Source organism: Podarcis pityusensis (assembly GCF_964106645.2).
Source record: "Podarcis pityusensis genome assembly, chromosome: 2".
Taxonomy (NCBI): domain Eukaryota; kingdom Metazoa; phylum Chordata; class Lepidosauria; order Squamata; family Lacertidae; genus Podarcis; species Podarcis pityusensis.
Window position 1 is genome coordinate 114,254,993 of NC_138029.1, and position 19,003 is coordinate 114,273,995.

A 19,003-nucleotide genomic window follows, 5' to 3' on the forward strand; every position below is an offset into this window, starting at 1 on the left:
CTATTTACGTCTCGCTCTTCCGTTCCCGGCGTATAGCTGGCTATCAAAAGTGCCTGCTTCGCTTTACTTGCAAGCGGACTCCATGACCGCCTTCACGGGTCTGGTTCCCTCATTCCATAATTTGGGTCGGGATGTGCTTTAAAACAATTCCCCGTATCCGAACGGAGGCTTTATTGCTCCCAAATAAATGCTTAAAAGAGCGAAGTGGGAGGAGCTTAATAAACTCACGCCTGCGCCCTGCTCTCCTGACGTCATTACGTTACCCTTATGACGCAGCTTCCGCCTCATCAAGCGCCCGGCCGTGAAAGGTAACTCAAAAGGAAGTGAAGCGCGCTGCGGAGTTTGATGTTGGCGCAGGACAAACACCCTTTGGTGAAGCCAGTTTGCCCGCCATGTTGGTTACAGGCACGGGAAAGCTGCGCTGTCCGCCATGTTTGTTTAGGGCATGCTCCCCTTGTAACCCGAAAACCAATCCTGTCGCCGCCATTTTTGTTTACCTTGTATCCTAGCAACAGTATCCGACCTGAACAAAATCCCATTTACCCAGGAGCAAGCCTCGTTAAACTCACTTGGGAATTACTTCTGCCTAGATATGATTGGAATTCTCCTGTGTGTGAATGTAGGAAGTCCAAAGTATGGGGCGCACACACAGGCAGAACTTGCATATTATCCCATAATAACCAATGGAAAGCACCAATATCCTTTCTCATTGGGATAAGATGAATGTCTTTAGGGGAGGCTCTCTTGGAGGCATCATCTTTAGCTGAGGCAATTTGGGGGGGGGCCTTCTCGGTGGTGGTGCCCCAGTTTTGGAACTCCCCTCTAGGATACAGTTTCCTGAAGACCTGGTTATGTGCCCAGGCATTTGAGGAAATCTTCTGACAGCATCCATGCCTTCAGTTGGCTAGTTGTGGAATGCCTACCTTGTTTTTAATAGTCGTATTGCAAATTTGAAACTGATTTAGTTGTCACCGTCACTAAAACTGTTTTAATTAAATAAATAAATATATATATTTTTTTAAAAAAAGTATAGGGATCCCCACCCAGCCTGAGGCAGTGTCCCCTAAACAGGACTTTTGGTTAAAAAGAAAATCTACATATATATATATATATATATATATATAATATTGCAAAAACACCTCTCTCTTCCTTCCCCCATGCAGGCTTCAACAGCTGTTTTCAACAAATGAGGTTATCCGCATTTGTATGCTATGAAAAGTTGCACTGGTATTTCTCCCAGTCGTGTAAGATTAGGATGTCTGCATGTATGCATGTAATGACGGGATCTGGTCTACAAATGAGCAATCCCTCAGTTCCCATCAGCCACCAACTCAAGGCGGGGGGCCCTAAGACAGACAGCTATTCTCTCAGCACCCCATTTGCCATATGGAGACAAAAATGATCTACCTTACAGGGTTGTGGTAAGAATTACAATATAATGTACGTGAAACATACTGAAGGCTAAAAAAAGTTTTGCATAAACTTCCTAAGTCGCCTAGAAACTTACCTGCCTTGGACAACTAATACAAGAATAATTATTAAATATTATTATTATTATTATTAGGCAGCCCTTAGCCACTTTCTGCTCTCAATCACTGAAGAATGGAGCAAAGTTTGCAGCTGTAAACATGGTTTCTGTGTGTGTGTGTGTGTGTGTGTGTATTAATAAGGCTTGACCTCAACACTTGCTGTACTCAGATTTGAAATGTACATGGGATGAAACCCAAATAAATAAATTTGAATAACAAGTAATAACTTATGAGGCACAGCCCATATTCTCTCCAAATCACTGCCAGTTTTTGCCAGTGCAATCTGGTCTACACTGTTTCCCACAGCAAGGCCTGGGTGTTGCCTGTCAATCACATTTTAAATCCACCCACCCTTGCTATTGGCTGAGCTGTTCTCATGTCATGATACACTGAGTCAATATGTACCCTCAGTTTACAGCCTGAAACTCATTAGGCCCTGAGGCGGCAGATGCAGGAAGCAGCTGCATATTGTAATACATCTGTATGTGTAATGTAGCCTGCACTAAGCTTGTCTGCTACCCTCAAGTGCTGTGGAGGATGTTGCCGTGTTTCTAACTTTGTACATGAAGGGACAGGCATCGTCTTGTCTTTTGCCTCAGGCAGCATAATATATTGAGCCATCTTTGTATTGCAGAACAATATACAGTGGTACCTCAGGATGCAAACGGGATCCGTCCTTTAACCCCGTTCGCATCCTGAATAGAACGTAAGACGCGACGGCGCGTCTGCGCGTGCGTGGGTCGCGTTTTGCCGCTTCCGCGCATGCACATGACGTCATTTTGAGCATCTGTGCATGCACGAGCGGCGAAACCTGGAAGTATCGCACTCCGTTACTCCCGGGTTGCCGCAGAGCGTAACCTGAAAACGCTCAACCTGAAGCATATTTAACCCGAGGTATGACTGTACAGTAGTACCTCGTGTTAAGTACTTAATTCGTTCCGGAGGTCCGTACTTAACCTGAAACTGTTCTTAACCTGAAGCACCACTTTAGCTAATGGGGCCTCCTGCTGCTGCCGCTCCGCCGGAGCACGATTTCTGCTCATCCTGAAGCAAAGTTCTTAACCTGAAGCACTATTTCTGGGTTAGCGGAGTCTGTAACCTGAAGCGTATGTAACCCGAGGTACCACTGTATCTCTGAATAGGACCATATATATTCCCGGTTGATGGTGACCTTTCCCTATTTGTGGAATACCCTTTCTGATGAAATGTATCTGGCTGCCCCATTATTAACATTCAGGAGGAGTTTTAAAACTTTCCAGAGAGAAAATAGCTTAGCTAACAGAATTCTTATCAGCCACCGATGCACAAGAGGAATTATATGGACACATTCCCCAAAGGAGACTGTTTGGAAAACATTTCTCGGGAACTTAGGACTGACTAGGACATATTTGAAAAAGATGTAAGGTCGAAAAGGATCTATAGCTGGTTGTTCTGCAGTGTTACTATTCAGTCATTTTTTTTACATGTTTGTTCTTTGGAGTCCATTACATTATTCACATTTGTTGGTCTCATCGCTTATTGTGCTTAATGCATAGGAACCCTCGGGGCATATTAATTATACTGTACGGTTGGCAAAAAAAAGAGCAGAAGGACAAGGGTGCTTGGGAGGCAGAGGATTCATGAGCTCAGAAACTGAGCAGGCAGGCAGGGGTAAAAGGTAAAGGTAAAGGGATCCCTGACCATTAGGTCCAGTCGTGGCCAACTCTGGGGTTGCGGCGCTCATCTCGCTTTACTGGCCAAGGGAGCTGGCGTACAGCTTCCAGGTCATGTGGCCAGCATGACTAAGCCGCTTCTGGCGAACCAGAGCAGCACACGGAAACGCCGTTTGCCTTCCCTCCGGAGCTGTACCTATTTATCTACTTGCACTTTGACGTGCTTTCGAACCACTAGGTTGGCAGGAGCAGGGACCGAGCAACGGGAGCTCACCCCGTCACGGGGATTTGAACCACTGACCTTCTGATCTGCAAGTCCTAGGCTCTGTGGTTTAACCCACAGCGCCACCCGTGTCCCACAGGCAGTTAGGGGAATACAAGCTAAAATGCACCTGATATTAACTGGCCAGCTATATTTGTGGATCGAACCGCACACAGCAGGAGAAAACCAACCTCCCTTTCAAATCAATGAAATTTAACAGGGTCACTGGAGTGGCCAAATTAATCTAGAGAAAATCCCTATTTGATATCAAATATGTGCTTACTTGGCTATAATTATAGACTACTCTTCAGAGTAGTAAACACAGTATAAAAAAATGAAACAATTAATTAATCCTCATCGGACCAAGACAAGAAATCAGCAGCGAGCATTTGAATTCCTCTGCCCACTTACAGACCTATTCCCACTGCTATGTGAAAATGTGTTTAAGCTGCCATCTAAAAAAAAAAAAAGTCAGGGAAAGAGGGAGATCCACAAATGGGGGGCTACCACAGAGAAGACCTTCTCCTGCTTCACCCTGTAACAGGCCACCCCTGCTCTTGGGACCACACAAAGGGAGATATGGGAAGAGGCATTCCATCGGGTAATGATTATCTCTGTTTTCCCGCAATAACATCCCCATCATCAGAAACACTGCTTCCTTTGTTTGCTCTCAGGGCCCCCGGTTATGCTTGGTAGGGTCTTTCTGGATTTCAGTCTCTCCCTCTGTTGTGAGGCACAGGCCAGCCCAGGCTGGACTCTAGACCCCAGAGAGCTAAACATTTAACAGGCAGGGGGCAAAGGTGAGCCTTGCAGGATGTTCCCTGCAGAGGTGGATTCTCCAAGTGAGCTGCCTGCCATTCCCGCAATGGAGGGTCTGTGGTGCTATCTCTTCTACTTCTACGGGGTCCTTGTGGACGCTCTCTCCTTGTGTGAGGGTCCCACGAAGCTGCATGCCAGCGAGCTGAACCGAGATCAGGTAGTTGAAGCCGATGGAGGGCAGCTGGGGTTGACGGCAGGTGGAAGCCTCTTAAATGTCCTGAAGGAGCGTCTCCACCCCCATCGTTCAGCCCGGACACTGAGATCCAGCCCTGAGGGCCTTCTGGTGGTTCCCTCATTGCGAGAAGTAAGGTTACAGGGAACCAGACAGAGGGCCTTCTCGGTGGTGGCGCCCGCCCTGTGGAACGCCCTCCCTTCAGATGTGAAGGAAATAAGCAGCTATCCTATCTTTAAAAGACATCTGAAGGCAGCCCAGTTTAGGGAAGTTTTTAATATTTAATGCTATATTGTTTTTAACACTCAATTGGGAGCCGCTCAGAGTGGCTGGGGAAACAGCCAGATGGGTGGGGTATAAATAATAAATTATTATTATTATTATTATTATTATTATTATTAAAATGCTTCTGTGTTCAAGCAGGTAGAACCCTTGAAGAACGAAGAGACCTTCATCCAGCATTTGGGGGGTGGGGAGCGAAATGCACATTATTATTATCACTATTGATCCTACTATTATTTTTCCATCACAGTGGAATCTTGGTTCTCGAATGCCTTGGTACTCAAACATTTCGGCTCCCGAATGCCGAAAACCTGGAAGTAAGTGTTCCAGTTTTCAAACATTTTTCAGAACCCAAAGGTCTGATGCGGCTATCAGCTATTGTTTCTGGGGCTCTTATGCCAATCGGAAGCCACGCTTTGCTTTTCGAACGTTTCGGGAGTTGAATGGACTTCCGGAACGGATTATGTTCGAGAACCAAGGTACCACTGTATTTTTTTTATTGCCCCCCTAGTAGCAGGTGCATTTTTTTTGAACAATGAAAGCAAAGTATACAAATGAAAATTAAGAACCTGAGGAAAAGCATGCTGGAACGGATAAAAGATCCATCTAGTGAAGGGATGGGGAAACTGTGGCCCTGCTGTTCCGACTCCCAACTCCCATCAGCCCCAGCCAGCAAGGCCAATGGTGAGGGATGATGGGAGCTGTAGTCCAGCTACATCTGGAGAGCCAAGCAGGATCCCGTTCCCTGATCTAGTCTGTGCCTTCTTGTTTCTCATTGGTGCCACCTGGGAAGCAGGCAAGCAGGGCACAACTCCTGCCCCTGGGGGAGACCCAGAGGAGGTTTATCAGAGGCGGATTTAAGGGAGTGCATCAGCTTTGGTAGTGCTGGTGCGGAGCCTCGGGCACTGCAACTATTGTGTAGGATGGAAGGCAAGAGGTGGGGGGTGGCGAATTTAGGCATTGCTGCTGAAAGTTGAGACTTCCACTGGTTTCAGGGGTCTCGCAGGAGGTGGAAAGGGGGAGAAAGTCTCATTGTGCAAGCAGACCGCATTCTGTACACACATACATCAATGAGTGCCATGTTTAATTCTACCCCCTGTCCTTCTGCTTTTTAATTATTTTAATCAGGTTTTTTGGAAGGGAGCCTTTGGGGCTTTGTTTGTGAAGTGGCTGTTTCCTGCATTTATGATCTGGACTAACTTTTACTCAGAGTAGACCCATTGAAATTAATGTGCCTAAGTTAGGCATAGCCATTAATTTTAATGTAAGGCTGTCATATGTCCAGAATTTCCCGGACGTATCTGAGATTTGTCCAGACAGAATTTCTGAAAATCAGTAAAATGTTTGGGAAGAACCAGGCGCATGGCAACCCATCTCGGAAGTGTTGATTCTTTGCCAAATTTCCTTTTAAAAAAATAGCTAAAAAACGTCATTGGGGGGGTGGGGAGCTCAACAACTTTTGTATCCAGATTTTCACTTTTTGAAATATGGCAACCCTATTTTAATGGCTCTCCTCTGAGTAGGACTAACAGTGGCCATGGCCATGTAGGTGGGGGTTCTTAGCATCACCATTTTCTTCTTCTGTGAAATGGGCATTTTGTGATGCTCGTTATACATTATCGGGTTTTGAAATGTGCCCTGGGCCAAAGAAGGTTGGGAATACCTTGGGAAAGAGCCATCCAAGTTAAAAGACACAGTTTTTGCATGTAACATGTAGTTTGGCCTAAGGCCAAGACATCTGAGGCGAACCACAAAATGTGGCCCCACCTGCAGCCAGGGAAGAAGGGATGAGTGAAGGTCTACACCAGGAAAAAGGGAGAAATTAATTTCTACTTTGGGAACAAGGGAAAAGTAAAGATCTATACAGTGGTACCTCGGGTTAAGAACATCTGAAGGCAGCCCTGTTTAGGGAAGCTTTTAATGTTTGATATATTACAGTATTTTAATATTTTTTTGGAAGCTGCCTAGAGTGGCTGGGGAAGCCCAACCAGATGGGTGGTGTATAAATAATAAATTATTATTATTATTATTATTATTATTTAAGAACTTAATTCGTTCTGGAGGTCTGTTCTTAACCTGAAACTGTTCTTAACCTGAGGTACCACTTTAGCTAATGGGGCCTCCCGCTGCCACCATCGCATGATTTCTATTCTCATCCTGAAGCAAAGTTCTTAACCCAAGGCATTATTTCTGGGTTAGCGGAGTCTGTAACCTGAAGCGTCTGTAACCTAAAGCGCCTGTAACCTGAGGTACCACTGTACTGAAAACAAGGTGTGGGAATCAAACCAACCTTATCCAATGGTTGAAGTGAGAATTAAAGGTCATGTCACTGCAGAAGAAGCAGGTGACGCATTTCTTTGAGGCTGAATCTGCTGCTCCTGTGGATCCTGCCACCTGAGGCAGCTGCCTCACCTTGCCTCATGGGTGTGCTGGCCCTGCTTTGTCCCCAGGTGTGACTCAATTCTCCCCTTTGCAGTATATCGGCAGGTGGTTCTTCATTGCAGCAGCCGCGGCATCACCTTCCTCACTGGAGACGTTCGCCAGCACTGACAGCAGCATCTTCAGCATGACACAAACCAGCAGCCCAGAGCGGTTGCAACTGGAAGCTGCCATCCGACTGTGAGTTCCTTTTCCCCTTTGGCCCTTTCCCCGCAAAACACACTACTTTCCCAGGGAACCCAGGCTGAGCAAAGGCTCTCCAGGGCCGGTGTAGGGAAATAACAAAGAAGACTGTTTCTCGAGCATGTGCAGAGCACAGGACTCAAGATGTTTCGACAAGGCAAAAGATCCAAATGGGACTCTCTACGCAGGACTCCCCACCTGCTCTGTGGATACCTTGAGGGGAGGGGGAGTTCAGAGATTTTGTAGGAGAGGATCCCCCAAGTTGGTAGTGTTGTAGAAAAAATTAGAGTTGGCTTTTACACTCCAACTCCCCTCAAAGGATTCAGTGTCCCCTAAGTCCGTTATCGGTCAGAGAATCGAATCCCGTTGCTCGGTCCCTGCTCATGCCAACCTAGCAGTTCGAAAGCACATCAAAGTGCAAGTAGATAAATAGGTACCACTCCGGCGGGAAGGTAAACAGCATTTCCGTGCGCTGCTCTGGTTCGCCAGAAACGGCTTAGTCATGCTGGCCACATGACCCGGAAGCTGTATGCCGGCTCCCTTGGCCAATAAAGCGAGATGAGCGCTGCAACCCCAGAGTCGGCCACGACTGGACCTAATGGTCAGGGGTCCCTTTACCTTTACCTAAGTCCGTTATCAGTCAGAGAGAAATGGATGGAAGCAGGAACCAGTCTGAGCAAGGAAGATATTTATTTTTCTGTTGCAACAGTGTCTCCGCCCCGCTTTGCAAGGAGGCAAGGACCCAGAACAAGATGTACAAGAACTTTTAAAGGCTTTAGAAATTGCCCAATCTCTTAGCCAAAAACCAGCCAAAAGCATCACACAAGCATCACAGAAGGAGGTGGGTCTACAACAGAAATTTGCGTGTGTAACTCATCTCCTGTCTGTCAAGGTACCTGAGAATGTTTGCTGGCTATTGTTTCCTGGCTAGTCAGGGCTATTCCTCCCAAATGGTAAATACCTACTGATACACAGTAGATTCTCTTTTGACAGGTCTGCTTTGCCTTTAACAAATACTTGCCAGACCGATTTGCAGGATCTGCAAGTGAAAGAAAATATTGGAAAAGGTTTCCCAAGATGAGAGGAAATGGCTTCGGGATTGCTCAAATGAAGCGTAATTTTCTCAGGGAATATTTCCTAAATTTTGAAAGGCGACAGATTGGTTTTCTGTGGAGTGTGTTTCCCCAATGTGTGTGCACCCTAAGTTTTAAAATAACAGTAGACACCCCCAGTCCTTGCAGAAGAATACTGGGAGGAGGTCACACCAAAAAAGGCCAGGTCCATGCGCTGGTGCTTACAATGGAAGAACCAACACCAGGAGTTGGCATCATTGGGCATTTGCCAAGGCCCCACTGCCACTCTGGAGATGCCTGGCTTTGCTGTTGTTGGCTAATCGCCTATGTTTTCTGGACATGCATCGCCCACATGCCTTCTGCTGTGCCCCTGAAGGTGCGCAGTCTGGGAGTCATTCTGTACTCGCAGCTGTCCATGGAGGCGCAGGTCAATTCTGTGTCCAGGGCAGTTGTTTACCAGCTCCACCTGGTACACAGACTGAGACCCTACCTGCCCGCAGACTGTCTCGCCAGAGTGGTGCATGCTCTGGTTATCTCTCGCTTGGACTACTGCAATGCACTCTATGTGGGGCTACCTTTGAAGGTGACCCGGAAACTACAACTAATCCAGAAAGCAGCAGCTAGACTGGTGACTGGGAGCGGCCGCCGAGGCCACATAACACCGGTCTTGAAAGACCTACATTGGCTCCCAGTACGTTTCCGAGCACAATTCAAAGTGTTGGTGCTGACCTTTAAAGCCCTAAACGGCCTCAGCCCAGTATACCTGAAGGAGCGTCTCCACCCCCATCGTTCTACCCGGACACTGAGGTCCAGCTCCGAGGGCCTTCTGGTGGTTCCCTCACTGCGAGAAGCCAAGTTACAGGGAACCAGGCAGAGGGCCTTCTCGGTAGTGACGAACGCCCTCCCACCAGATGTCAAAGAGAACAAGAACTACCAGACTTTTAGAAGACATCTGAAGGCAGCCCTGTTTAGGGAAGGTTTTAATGTTTGATGGACTACTGTATTTTAATATTTTGTTGGAAGCTGCCCAGAGTGGCTGGGGAAACCCAGCCAGATGAACAGGGTATAAATTATTCTTCTTCTTCTTCTTCTTCTTCTTCTTCTTCTTCTTCTTCTTCTTCTTCTCTGTGGGGGGTGGGGGTGGGGAGCCGTATCACTGTCCTTCCATAGCCCTTTTCTTCCATCTGTCCAAATCACTTTTTTTCAAGGAAAAATCTAGATGGGTACTTTGCCAAAGATGCATGTTGTAGCTATGAGAAATCCTGGTATTTAATTGAGTGTATTGTTACGTCAGCTGGAGTGATATTGAAAAATATGCAGGATTTAAAAATAAATTAAGAGGTAACATGTTAAGAGGCCCCCCCAAGGCCTCTCAGTTGTCTCTGACGCCCTGCCTTACCAAACCTACCTCAAAGAATCCATTACATTTGGCTGTTTAGCCATCTATCCATCTCTCTCTCTCTCTCTCTCTCTCTCTCTCTCTCTCAGGAAGACAGGCCAATGTGTTCCCAGATCATGGATTTACTTACTTAAGGAGCAGAGTGCTGATCTGGCTACAGAAGGTAAGGCAGAACTTCCTTTTCTAATGGCTCCTTTGATAAGCCCACTCTCAAAGCTGAGCTCAGAACAGGACTGGCCCTCTCAGCAGGCAGAGGGAGGAGCGTTGCAGGTAGGGAGAAGCAGCAGCAAGGTGTTTAGGGGGCAGGAGTGCGAGTGCCATGTGGCCTGCCGACTGCATACCTCAGGAGCAGCTGAAGACACTGCCCGTGTTGTTGTTTTTCCGAAGTAGTCCTTTTTGTTATTTGCTGTTCAAGTCCTTTTGTGTTTTGAAAGTGGTAACGTTCCTGTTCACGGGGATTAAGTTAAACTCTTAAGAAAATTCTACAGTGGAAGGAGAATTCTTACAATCGCCCTCTGAAAATAAAGCATTCATTTGTCACCTAGCAGAGACCAGGAGCTGAAGCAGTAAGAGCAAAAATCCACATTTCAATTAGGTGGAAAGGTTTTGGTTTCTGTCCCACGGAGACCACAGCAGCCCCACTTTGATGCTCTTTGTTCTCCAACTTACACAAGTCAAGTAACCCTCCTCCCAAGTAGCACACAGTGCCCTTTGGTTTCTTCTTTGAGCCCAGGGCTGCATCTAATGGAAGTGTTTGAATGCATCCAGCATAAGTGCATTTTTTGTGTAGATATACTGCACTGCCAGACAAATATCAAATGTAGTTTAAACGAACTGATAGATGCTGCTCCCCAACCTCCCATGTTTTGGGGGGAAAGTTGCTCCAGTCTACAAAGTGTTTTTGGTGGCAACAATCTCAACAAAACTAGTTGTTTGTTTGGCAAACTTTGTTTAGACACTGCCTGTGTTGACCTAAGATTAATCTGCAAGTCCAGCCAGCTTCTCTGTGTGGTAATGGGAGGAGAGTGTCATCTTGTCCTTCTCTTCCTGCAGCAAAATGTCTCGGGCCAGCCCCAGTTCAGAAAAATAGCATGGTATAGCCAGTGTTAGCAAATGAGATATGAAAGCTAGGAGCTAAACGGCACCTTAAACCTAGGTAATGGGCGCAGCAACGGACTGTCTAGGCACACTTTTTTTATAACAAGAATACAAAGCTGAAAATGAGTGGACTGCGCTAAAATATTCTATTCATTTTCACATGGTCTAGTCCCTCCCCTGCCCATCCCCCTAATATTCTTAAGAGGGTCTCTTCTCCAGTCTGCAGAGAGTAGCTGGACGTGGGGAGGCCGGAAAAGGTCCTCCTTTCCTTCCACTCTGCAGTTTTAATAGGCACAGTACCACACCCAGAGCTCAGAAACTGCTCGCACTAATGAAATTCTCCATCCAAAATGCACCTAGAACAATGGGAGTTTTGAACGTTGGGTATACCCCAATACCATGTTTGAACCCTGTGCCCGAGGTTTTCCGTTTTTGTATAGCCCTACTGGGACTGAGGTGGCATTAAATCCTGCTACATTTGGGTGGCACTGTGGGTTAAACCACAGAGCCTAGGACTTGCTGATCAGAAGGTCGGCGGTTCGAATCCCTGTGACGGGGTGAGCTCCAGTTGCTCGGTCCCTGCTCCTGCTAACCTAGCAGTTCAAAAGCACATCAAAGTACAAGTAGATAAATAGGTGGGAAGGTAAACGGCGTTTCCGTGCGCTGCTCTGGTTCACCAGAAGCAGCTTAGTCATGCTGGCCACATGACCCAGAAGATGTACGCCAGCTTCCTCGGCCAATAAAGCGAGATGAGCGCCGCAACCCCAGAGTCATCCACGACTGGACCTAATGGTCAGGGGTCCCTTTACCCTTTACCTTTACTAGGCCTGGGGTGGCATTAAATCCTGCTGCATTTGGCTGCGTGCCCCAGTTACCCACAGGGAACTAGGGTGCGCAGCCATACTGAGCAGTCCTGCTTCACTGTCTACGTGCTCTGCCTCCCTGCAAAGTGAACTATCTTAACGTGAGTTGGGCTTCCAGGATATTGATAAAGGTAAAGGGACCCCTGACCATTAGGTGCAGTCGTGGCCGACTCTGGGGTTGCGGTGCTCATCTCGCTTTATTGGCCGAGGGAGCCGGCGTACAGCTTCCGGGTCATGTGGCCAGCATGACTAAGCCGCTTCTGGCGAACCAGAGCAGTGCATGGAAACGCCGTTTACCTTCCCGCCAGAGCGGTACCTATTTATCTGCTTGCACTTTGACGTGCTTTCGAACTGCTAGGTTGGCAGGGCAGGGACCGAGCAACGGGAGCTCACCCCGTCGCGAGGATTTGAACCGCCAACCTTCTGATCAGCAAGTCCTAGGCTCTGTGGTTGAACCCACAGCGCCACCCTCAATTTACCTCTATATTCAGTTGCTTGAATTTGTTTGGTATGTACCTCGACTTGAGTAAATGGGTTATTTGTCTCACCTGCGTTCTGAAGTGGTATAGTCCTGGGAAGGCTGCACCATGGAAATCTGTGCATCAGCCTGCAGCTCCCATCTCTCTTGACCTATGAACATGTTTCTTTCTCTCCGACTTCCCCACTCCAGGCCGCCCTCACATGAAGACAGAGCTGTTCTCTGGCAAGTGCCCCGACTCCATCATTGTCCAGGAAACAGACCGAGACTACCAGAGGATCCTTCTGTATTGTGAGTCCCTCATCCACAGATGTCTGAACTGGGGAGCTTAATTGGGTTAGAGCTGGGGTCAGCAAACTTTTTCAGCAGGGGGCCGGTCCACTGTCCCTCAGACCTTGTGGGGGGCTGGACTATATTTTGGGGGGGGGGGAGAAATGAACAAATTCCTATGCCCTACAAATAACCCAGAAATGAGAGTCCCCGATTATAAAAACATAGAAAATGGGAGATACATAGCCACTCCAGCAACATATCTCTGTATCCTCGCATCCAGAAACGCAAGAAGGGCTTTTACTCTTGCTAGAAGTTCAGCCTTGCTCTCACCGGTTCTGGAAGTCTCCTATAGAAGAGTCCTGTACGCACAGAGACTTTGCGCCTGCCCATTAGGGGAAATAGGAAGCCCCAAACACACCCCGCATTTTTCGCTCCATAAGACGCACCTGACCATAAGATGCACCTAGTTTTTAGAGGGGGAAAGCAAGGGAGGGAAATTCTGCGCAGAGCATATAAGCGGCTCTTGCCTTTCTTGTTTTAAACCCTTCCGTCCCTCCTCCCACTTTGCCGAGAAGCCAGCAGAGCAAGAGCGATAGCTGCACAGCGCCTCTTCTGCTGACTTCCCAGCAAAGCGGGATGAGGGACGAAAGGGAGCCCTTACAAGGGATTGCTGAGCAGAGCCTGGCAGCGGCTCTTGCTGGCTTTTCCGGGAGGTGGGGGAAAGGACAGAGGGCAGCCCGTCCGTCCCTTCTCCCACCTTGCGGAAAATCCAGCAAGAGCCGCACACAAGCTCTCTTTAAAGAGAGCACGGCTCCAGCAAGAGCCTCCCGCCTGCATTCGCTCCTTAAGACGCACACACATTTCACCTTACTTTTTAGGAGGAAAAAAGGGTGTCTTATGGAGCGAAAAATACGGTATTTTTTAGATGTCCTTTTTATGCTGACATTTGTAGAGACACCGTTGATCCTTTGCTGAAGAGGCTCGCTGATCTTTCAGACAAGTCTAACCCAGAGATGCATTTTAAATAAAAGCACACATTCCACTCATGTAAAAACACGCTGATTCCTGGACTGTCCGCGGGCCGGATTTAGAAGGCGATTGGGCCAAATCTGGCCCCCGGGCCTTAGTTTGCCTACCCATGGGTTAGGGTAACAAATCTTGGAATTGAAATGTCCTTGCATCTGAGCTGCGCTCCTCCTTTCTCCCCAGCCCGAGTCCTCCACCCTGCTGAGGGCTGTATTTCTGATTTCAAAGGCAAAGCTTCCTGCCTTGACATGAACGAATTCCTGCTTATACCCAGGACCCAAGGTAGGTATTACTAGTGAACTGGGTGGTGGTTTACCTGTTGTTGCAACTTTTCCGCTTTTAGCATCTCTCAGATGGAGGGTGGCCACAAATGCATCACCCCAAAGAGAGGACAAAAGAAAACACAGATAGGTTCACTTATACAGTGGTACTTATACACCTTGGTTCTCAAACTTAATCCGTTCCGGAAGTCCGTTCCAAAACCAAAGCGTTCCTAAACCAAGGCGCGCTTTCCCATAGAAAGCAATGCAAAACGGATTAAACCGTTCTGGGCTTTTAAAAATAGCCCCCCAAAAACAGCAATTTAACAATTTAACTATTTTACTATCTAACGAGACCGTTGATCCATAAAATGAAAGCAATAATCAATGTACTGTACTACAAAATAAATAAGACAGTATTGTAGATGATAAAAATTAAAATTAAACAATAGTCATTGTTTGGGCGGTTTTTTTTTAAATCCATTTCTGCAGTCACGCAATCAATAAGTAGCTGAACTGGGCTCCACACAGTGGCAAAAACAAATTAAACGAAAAAGAATCAAAAACAAAAACGCAAAATAAATAGTTTTTTTAAAAAAGCGCCTAACTTAATCCATTCTGGAAGTCCGTTTGACTTCTGAAATGTTCGAAAACCAAGGCGCAGCTTCTGATTGGTGCAGGCGCCCTGCAAACAATAGCCGACAGCCGCATCGGACGTTCGGCTTCTGAAAAATGTTCGGAAACCGGAACACTTTCTTCCAGGTTTTCGACGTTTGAGAACCAAGGTGTTTGAGTACCAAGGTGTTTGAGAACCAAGGTACCACTGAATATGGATTGATGCAAACTTGGAAATAATTATTAGGATTTAGATAGCAGTACTGTACAACATGTCTCTCGCCACGGTGGAGAAGACCACTCAGTCTGTTGCCCAGGTGGTAACAGCCGATGGGCAACTTCAAACCCCATGCTTCTTTCTTTTGCACCTCCAAACTGGATTTGGACTGGAGAGCTCTTCCGATGGAGGACTGTTTCAAACAGCGGACAGTCCTTTGCAATGTAGGGCACCTAGTCAACCTTAGTCAGATGTGACTGCTCCTTTCTACAGAGGCTGTTTCCGAAGCACCCCAAAATCAAGATTGTGTACCCCACACTTGCAAAGCGATATCTTGTCATTATAGCTCAGCTACAACATCCCAGAGTTAGAGGAGAGCAAGATTTCTTGCCCATGACACACCCAGCTATGAAAACAACTTCACATTCCCATCCCTCGCTCTGCCCTGCAGACTCAAAATTCACTTCTGGATTCCAAAGACCAGAGTCACAACTAACTTTGCAAACGTTTGTGTACTAATCCTCATTGGCCTTCTCTCTTTCTCTCTTTCAGGTGCCTGTGAATTCCAAGCATTTTGACCTCAAACTCCTTGGGTAAGATAAGCCATCCTGTCCCCAACCCAAATACATATTTAACTTCCCTACCATCCTAAAATCACCATCTCCCTGTGGTATGAGTCAAACCTTAGGGTGCCTAATAGTAAAGAAATGTCCCTGATCCTATAGATCAGGGTTGGCTTCTAGCTCACTTTTTTTCCCCTTGGAATAAATTTTATTAGATTTTATAAAGAGAGATACAAAGATGATGATCAAACATGTTTTTTGGCTAAACAAATACGTTGATCTAGGTAAAATTAAAATACAGATCCAGAGGAAAAGAAGGGGAAAAGAGAGAGAGAGAGAGAGAGAGAGAGAGAGAGAGAGAGAAGGATTAAAATAGAGAGAAAATAAATAAATAAGGTTAAGATACTAAAGCACTTCTGGTTCTTCATCTGTCAGCTATATATAAACAATATTCAACTCATCTGCTCCAATATAACACTCAGCACAACTACTTTTTATAAGTAAACATTCTCTTCAGCCTTCAAACCCAAATGCCATTACAGTCATGCCTTGGAAGCTGAACGCCTTGCAACTCGAACGTTTTGGAAGTTGAACGGACTTCCGGAATGGAGTCCTTTCGACATCCAAGATACAACTGTATTTCTTTTTCACACCAAAAGCACTCAGGGCTGATTTCCTTCAGAATGGAGAGGTTTGATCTTCTTGCAGTCCATGGGACTCTCAAGAGTCTCCTCCAGCACCATAATTCAAAAGCATCCATTCTTCGGCGATCAGCCTTCTTTATGGTCCAGCTCTCACTTCCATACATCACTATTGGGAAAACCATAGCTTTAACTATACGGACCTTTGTTGGCAAGGTGATGTCTCTGCTTTTTAAGATGCTGTCTAGAATGGGAATTAGTAGACCCAATTTGCTCACGTTCATGAATTTTAATGGCGCTACTCTTGAGTGGAACTTAGTTCAGTGCCACCCAAAGGAAGATGCCTCATTCAGAGTCAGACAACCGGCCAAGCTAGCTCACTGGCTGGCTGTGGCTTTCCAGGGTTTCAGGCAGGAGACAATCGTAGCCCTGGCCTGGAGAAGCTGGGGTCTGAACCTGGGACCTTCTGCATGCAGGGCAGCTGTGCTGTCACTGAGCTACAGCCCTTCCCCAGTTTGCAGGCGAACGTCTGTGGCTCAGCAATATCAGCCTGTCCCTGGAATGCAGGGTTGCTTTGTGAATTCTTCTCCAGGGTGTGTTGTTCTCTGGGTCACAGCCTCAAGTTCACGCAGGGGAAACCAGGAGGGCCTTAGCAAAAGGGCCAGAGCTCAGTCGGTAGAAGTGTTCGAAGTTATGAAGAGCATGGGGGCAGAACGGTTTTTCTCCATCTCTCAATACTGCCGGAACCCGGGCTCATCAACTGAAGCTGAATCTCGCAAGCTTCAGGCAAAAGAAAGGGCATTCCGCTCCCACAGGAAGTAGTGATGATGGGCAGTGACTCAGGGTGGTTGTGAAAGAGGATTAGACGAATTCATGATGAAGTAATCAATGGCTACTAGATGAGGCTCAAAACATTTGTGTCAGTACACGTTTAACGCTGCACCATGGTTAGGTTGGAAAAGGCAGAGGAGGGGAGATTTGCATACAATGCCCAGCAGAAAAAGGATTGTACAACAAGCCTCCAGGGCACTCCTGATCTCGTAACAGACGCCGGGAGTCACCGACAGGCAATTTTGCTTTTTGGTATCTACTTACCAGATCCAGTTCCCCAGTTGCTCACGAAACCAATGAAATACGCAACCTCAGATTTTTTCAGTACCAACCCTCCTCATTCCTTCCTTTCTTGTTTTCACCTCAGCTTTGGACCCGCTGCGGCTGGACTTAACCATACACAGAAGCTCGTTTGCCTCACCCACCGGGGGAACGGGTGGTTTTACACGTCCTGTGGTGTTGAATAAAATTCCTTTGAGCCAAAAGTGGACTTCCAGGTCTCTGTGTCCGGCCTCTGGGATTCTCCTCAGACCACGCGCTTCCTCAAGTGCTTTTGCCTGGCTGGAATGTGTCCCTGAACTGCGGTAACGCCTCTTGCTTGTCTGCATGGAGAGGTGTGTGCTTGTGTGTTTGTATATAATAATAATAATAATAATAATAATAATAATAATAATAATAATAATTTATTTGTAACCTGCCCATCTGGCTGGGTTTCCCCAGCCACTCTGGGGAATGTCACACATTAAAAACTTCCCTAAACAGGGCTGCCTTCAGATGTCTTCTAAATGTCAGGTAGTTATTTACCGTATTTTTCGTTCCATAGGACGCTCCGTCCCATAGGACACACCTACTTTTTTGGGAGGGAAATAAAGGGGGGGAAAATTCCTTTATTTCCCCCCAAAACCAGGCCGGGGAACAGTGGGATGGCGGCGCTGCGCCTCCCCGTTGTCCCCCGAGCTTGTGGGGCTGGCCGATGTCTGCCCGGCGTGAGGGGCGCTCTGCTTCAGGGCGCCGTACATGCCGGGCGTCAGGCTGCAGACACCTGCGCGAAGCACGGGGCGTCCTCTGGAGGGCGCCCCATGCTCCGCGCTGCAGGCTGCCGCCCGCAAGCCTTGCGCTCCCGGGGGAAGATCCCCCGGGTGCGCAAGGCTTGCCGACACCTGCGCGAAGCACGGGACGTCCTCCGGAGGGCGCCCCGTGCTCCGCGCTGCAGGCTGCCGCCCGCAAGCCGTGCGCGCCCAGGGGGGATCTCCCCCCGGGCGCGCAAGGCTTGCGGACACTTGCGCGAAGCACAGGGCATCCTCCGGAGGGCACCCCGTGCTCCGCGCTGCAGGCTGCCGCCCGCAAGCCTTGCGCTCCCGGTGCGCAAGGCTTGCAGATAGCTTCCTGGAGCCTTGAGAGCGAGAGGTGTCGGTGCGCACCGACGCCTCTCGCTCTCCAGGCTTCAGCGAAAGCCTGCATTCGCCCCATAGGACGCACACACATTTCCCCTTCATTTTTGGAGGGGAAAAAGTGCGCCCTATAGGGCGAAAAATACGGTATCTCTTTGACATCTGATGGGAGGGCATTCCACAGGGTGGGCGCCACTGTCGAGAAGGCCCTCTGCCTGGTTCCCTGTAGCTTTGCTTCTCGCCATGAGGGAACCACCAGAAGGCCCTCAGCGCTGGACCTCAGCGTCTGGGCAGAATGATGGGGGTGGAGATGCTCCTTCAGGTATATATGGATAGAAGCCCTCAGCCAAGAGTGACATTACCTTTTCTAGTTTGGTGTTAATTTCCTCCACTGTTCTTGCAGTCAGAGGTCTGCGAGTATTTCTGCATAGAATGGTGCCCTCTTGGGTAGTAGTTCATGAGATGGTTCATGGGCACTCATCTCAGCGTTCTCCCCTGGGTGGTCTCCACCCATTAAAGCGTCCCCACCTACCTTGGAATGAACACTGTTTGATCTGGTAGGTTCTGGATTCTGGGCTCTTATGAAATCATCCAATTAACGGTCAGGGGTCCCTTTACCTTTTTATATTGACCCCACCACCCTGCTATAGTATTTTATTGCATACATACAATACAATAAAATACAAAACAAGAAAATAAAATAAAAAAGCAATAAAAATGCAATTAAAAATCGATATGAATATTTCACATGATGTATGAGCTGCCTCCCATGTTCCACCACACATACACAGACAGTGTTAATGAATGACGTTTGTGGGCCCTGCTGTAAATCATTTTGCCTCCCAGCTGAGCTGTGAAAAGTGAAAGCAAGCCCAGCTGAAAGCAGGAGGTGGGGGGAGGCAGGGACCCACAGCACAGACTCCAGAGGAATGATGAA

At 47.6% G+C, this 19,003-nt stretch overlaps 1 protein-coding gene across 4 annotated transcripts; it reads left to right on the forward strand.

Moving 5' to 3' along the window:
* The first annotated feature begins 131 nt into the window (after positions 1-131).
* On the forward strand, positions 132-17,160 carry APOM (apolipoprotein M). 4 transcript variants are annotated; one of them, XM_080993383.1, is made up of 8 exons: positions 132-308; positions 1,164-1,191; positions 7,193-7,335; positions 9,900-9,973; positions 12,442-12,540; positions 13,732-13,830; positions 15,193-15,233; positions 17,043-17,160. In XM_080993383.1, exons 1-7 carry the CDS (start codon positions 268-270, stop codon positions 15,216-15,218), a joined length of 510 nt encoding a protein of 169 aa, XP_080849509.1. In that variant the 5' UTR covers positions 132-267; the 3' UTR covers positions 15,219-15,233; positions 17,043-17,160. The 4 variants fall into 4 exon arrangements, with proteins under 4 accessions (XP_080849509.1, XP_080849511.1, XP_080849510.1 ...); XM_080993385.1 differs by lacking the exon at positions 132-308 and adding an exon at positions 510-619; XM_080993384.1 differs by lacking the exon at positions 132-308 and adding an exon at positions 578-609.
* Positions 17,161-19,003: the final 1,843 nt, after the last annotated feature.

Excerpts from the sequence above, each read along its gene's own strand:
- APOM (XM_080993382.1), top strand. The coding sequence starts at position 4,309 with ATGGAGGGTCTGTGGTGCTATCTCTTCTACTTCTACGGGGTCCTTGTG. Across the intron at positions 9,974-12,441 it reads TGCTGATCTGGCTACAGAAG|GCCGCCCTCACATGAAGACA; the intron begins GTAAGGCAGAAC and ends TCCCCACTCCAG. Across the intron at positions 12,541-13,731 it reads CCAGAGGATCCTTCTGTATT|CCCGAGTCCTCCACCCTGCT; the intron begins GTGAGTCCCTCA and ends CTTTCTCCCCAG.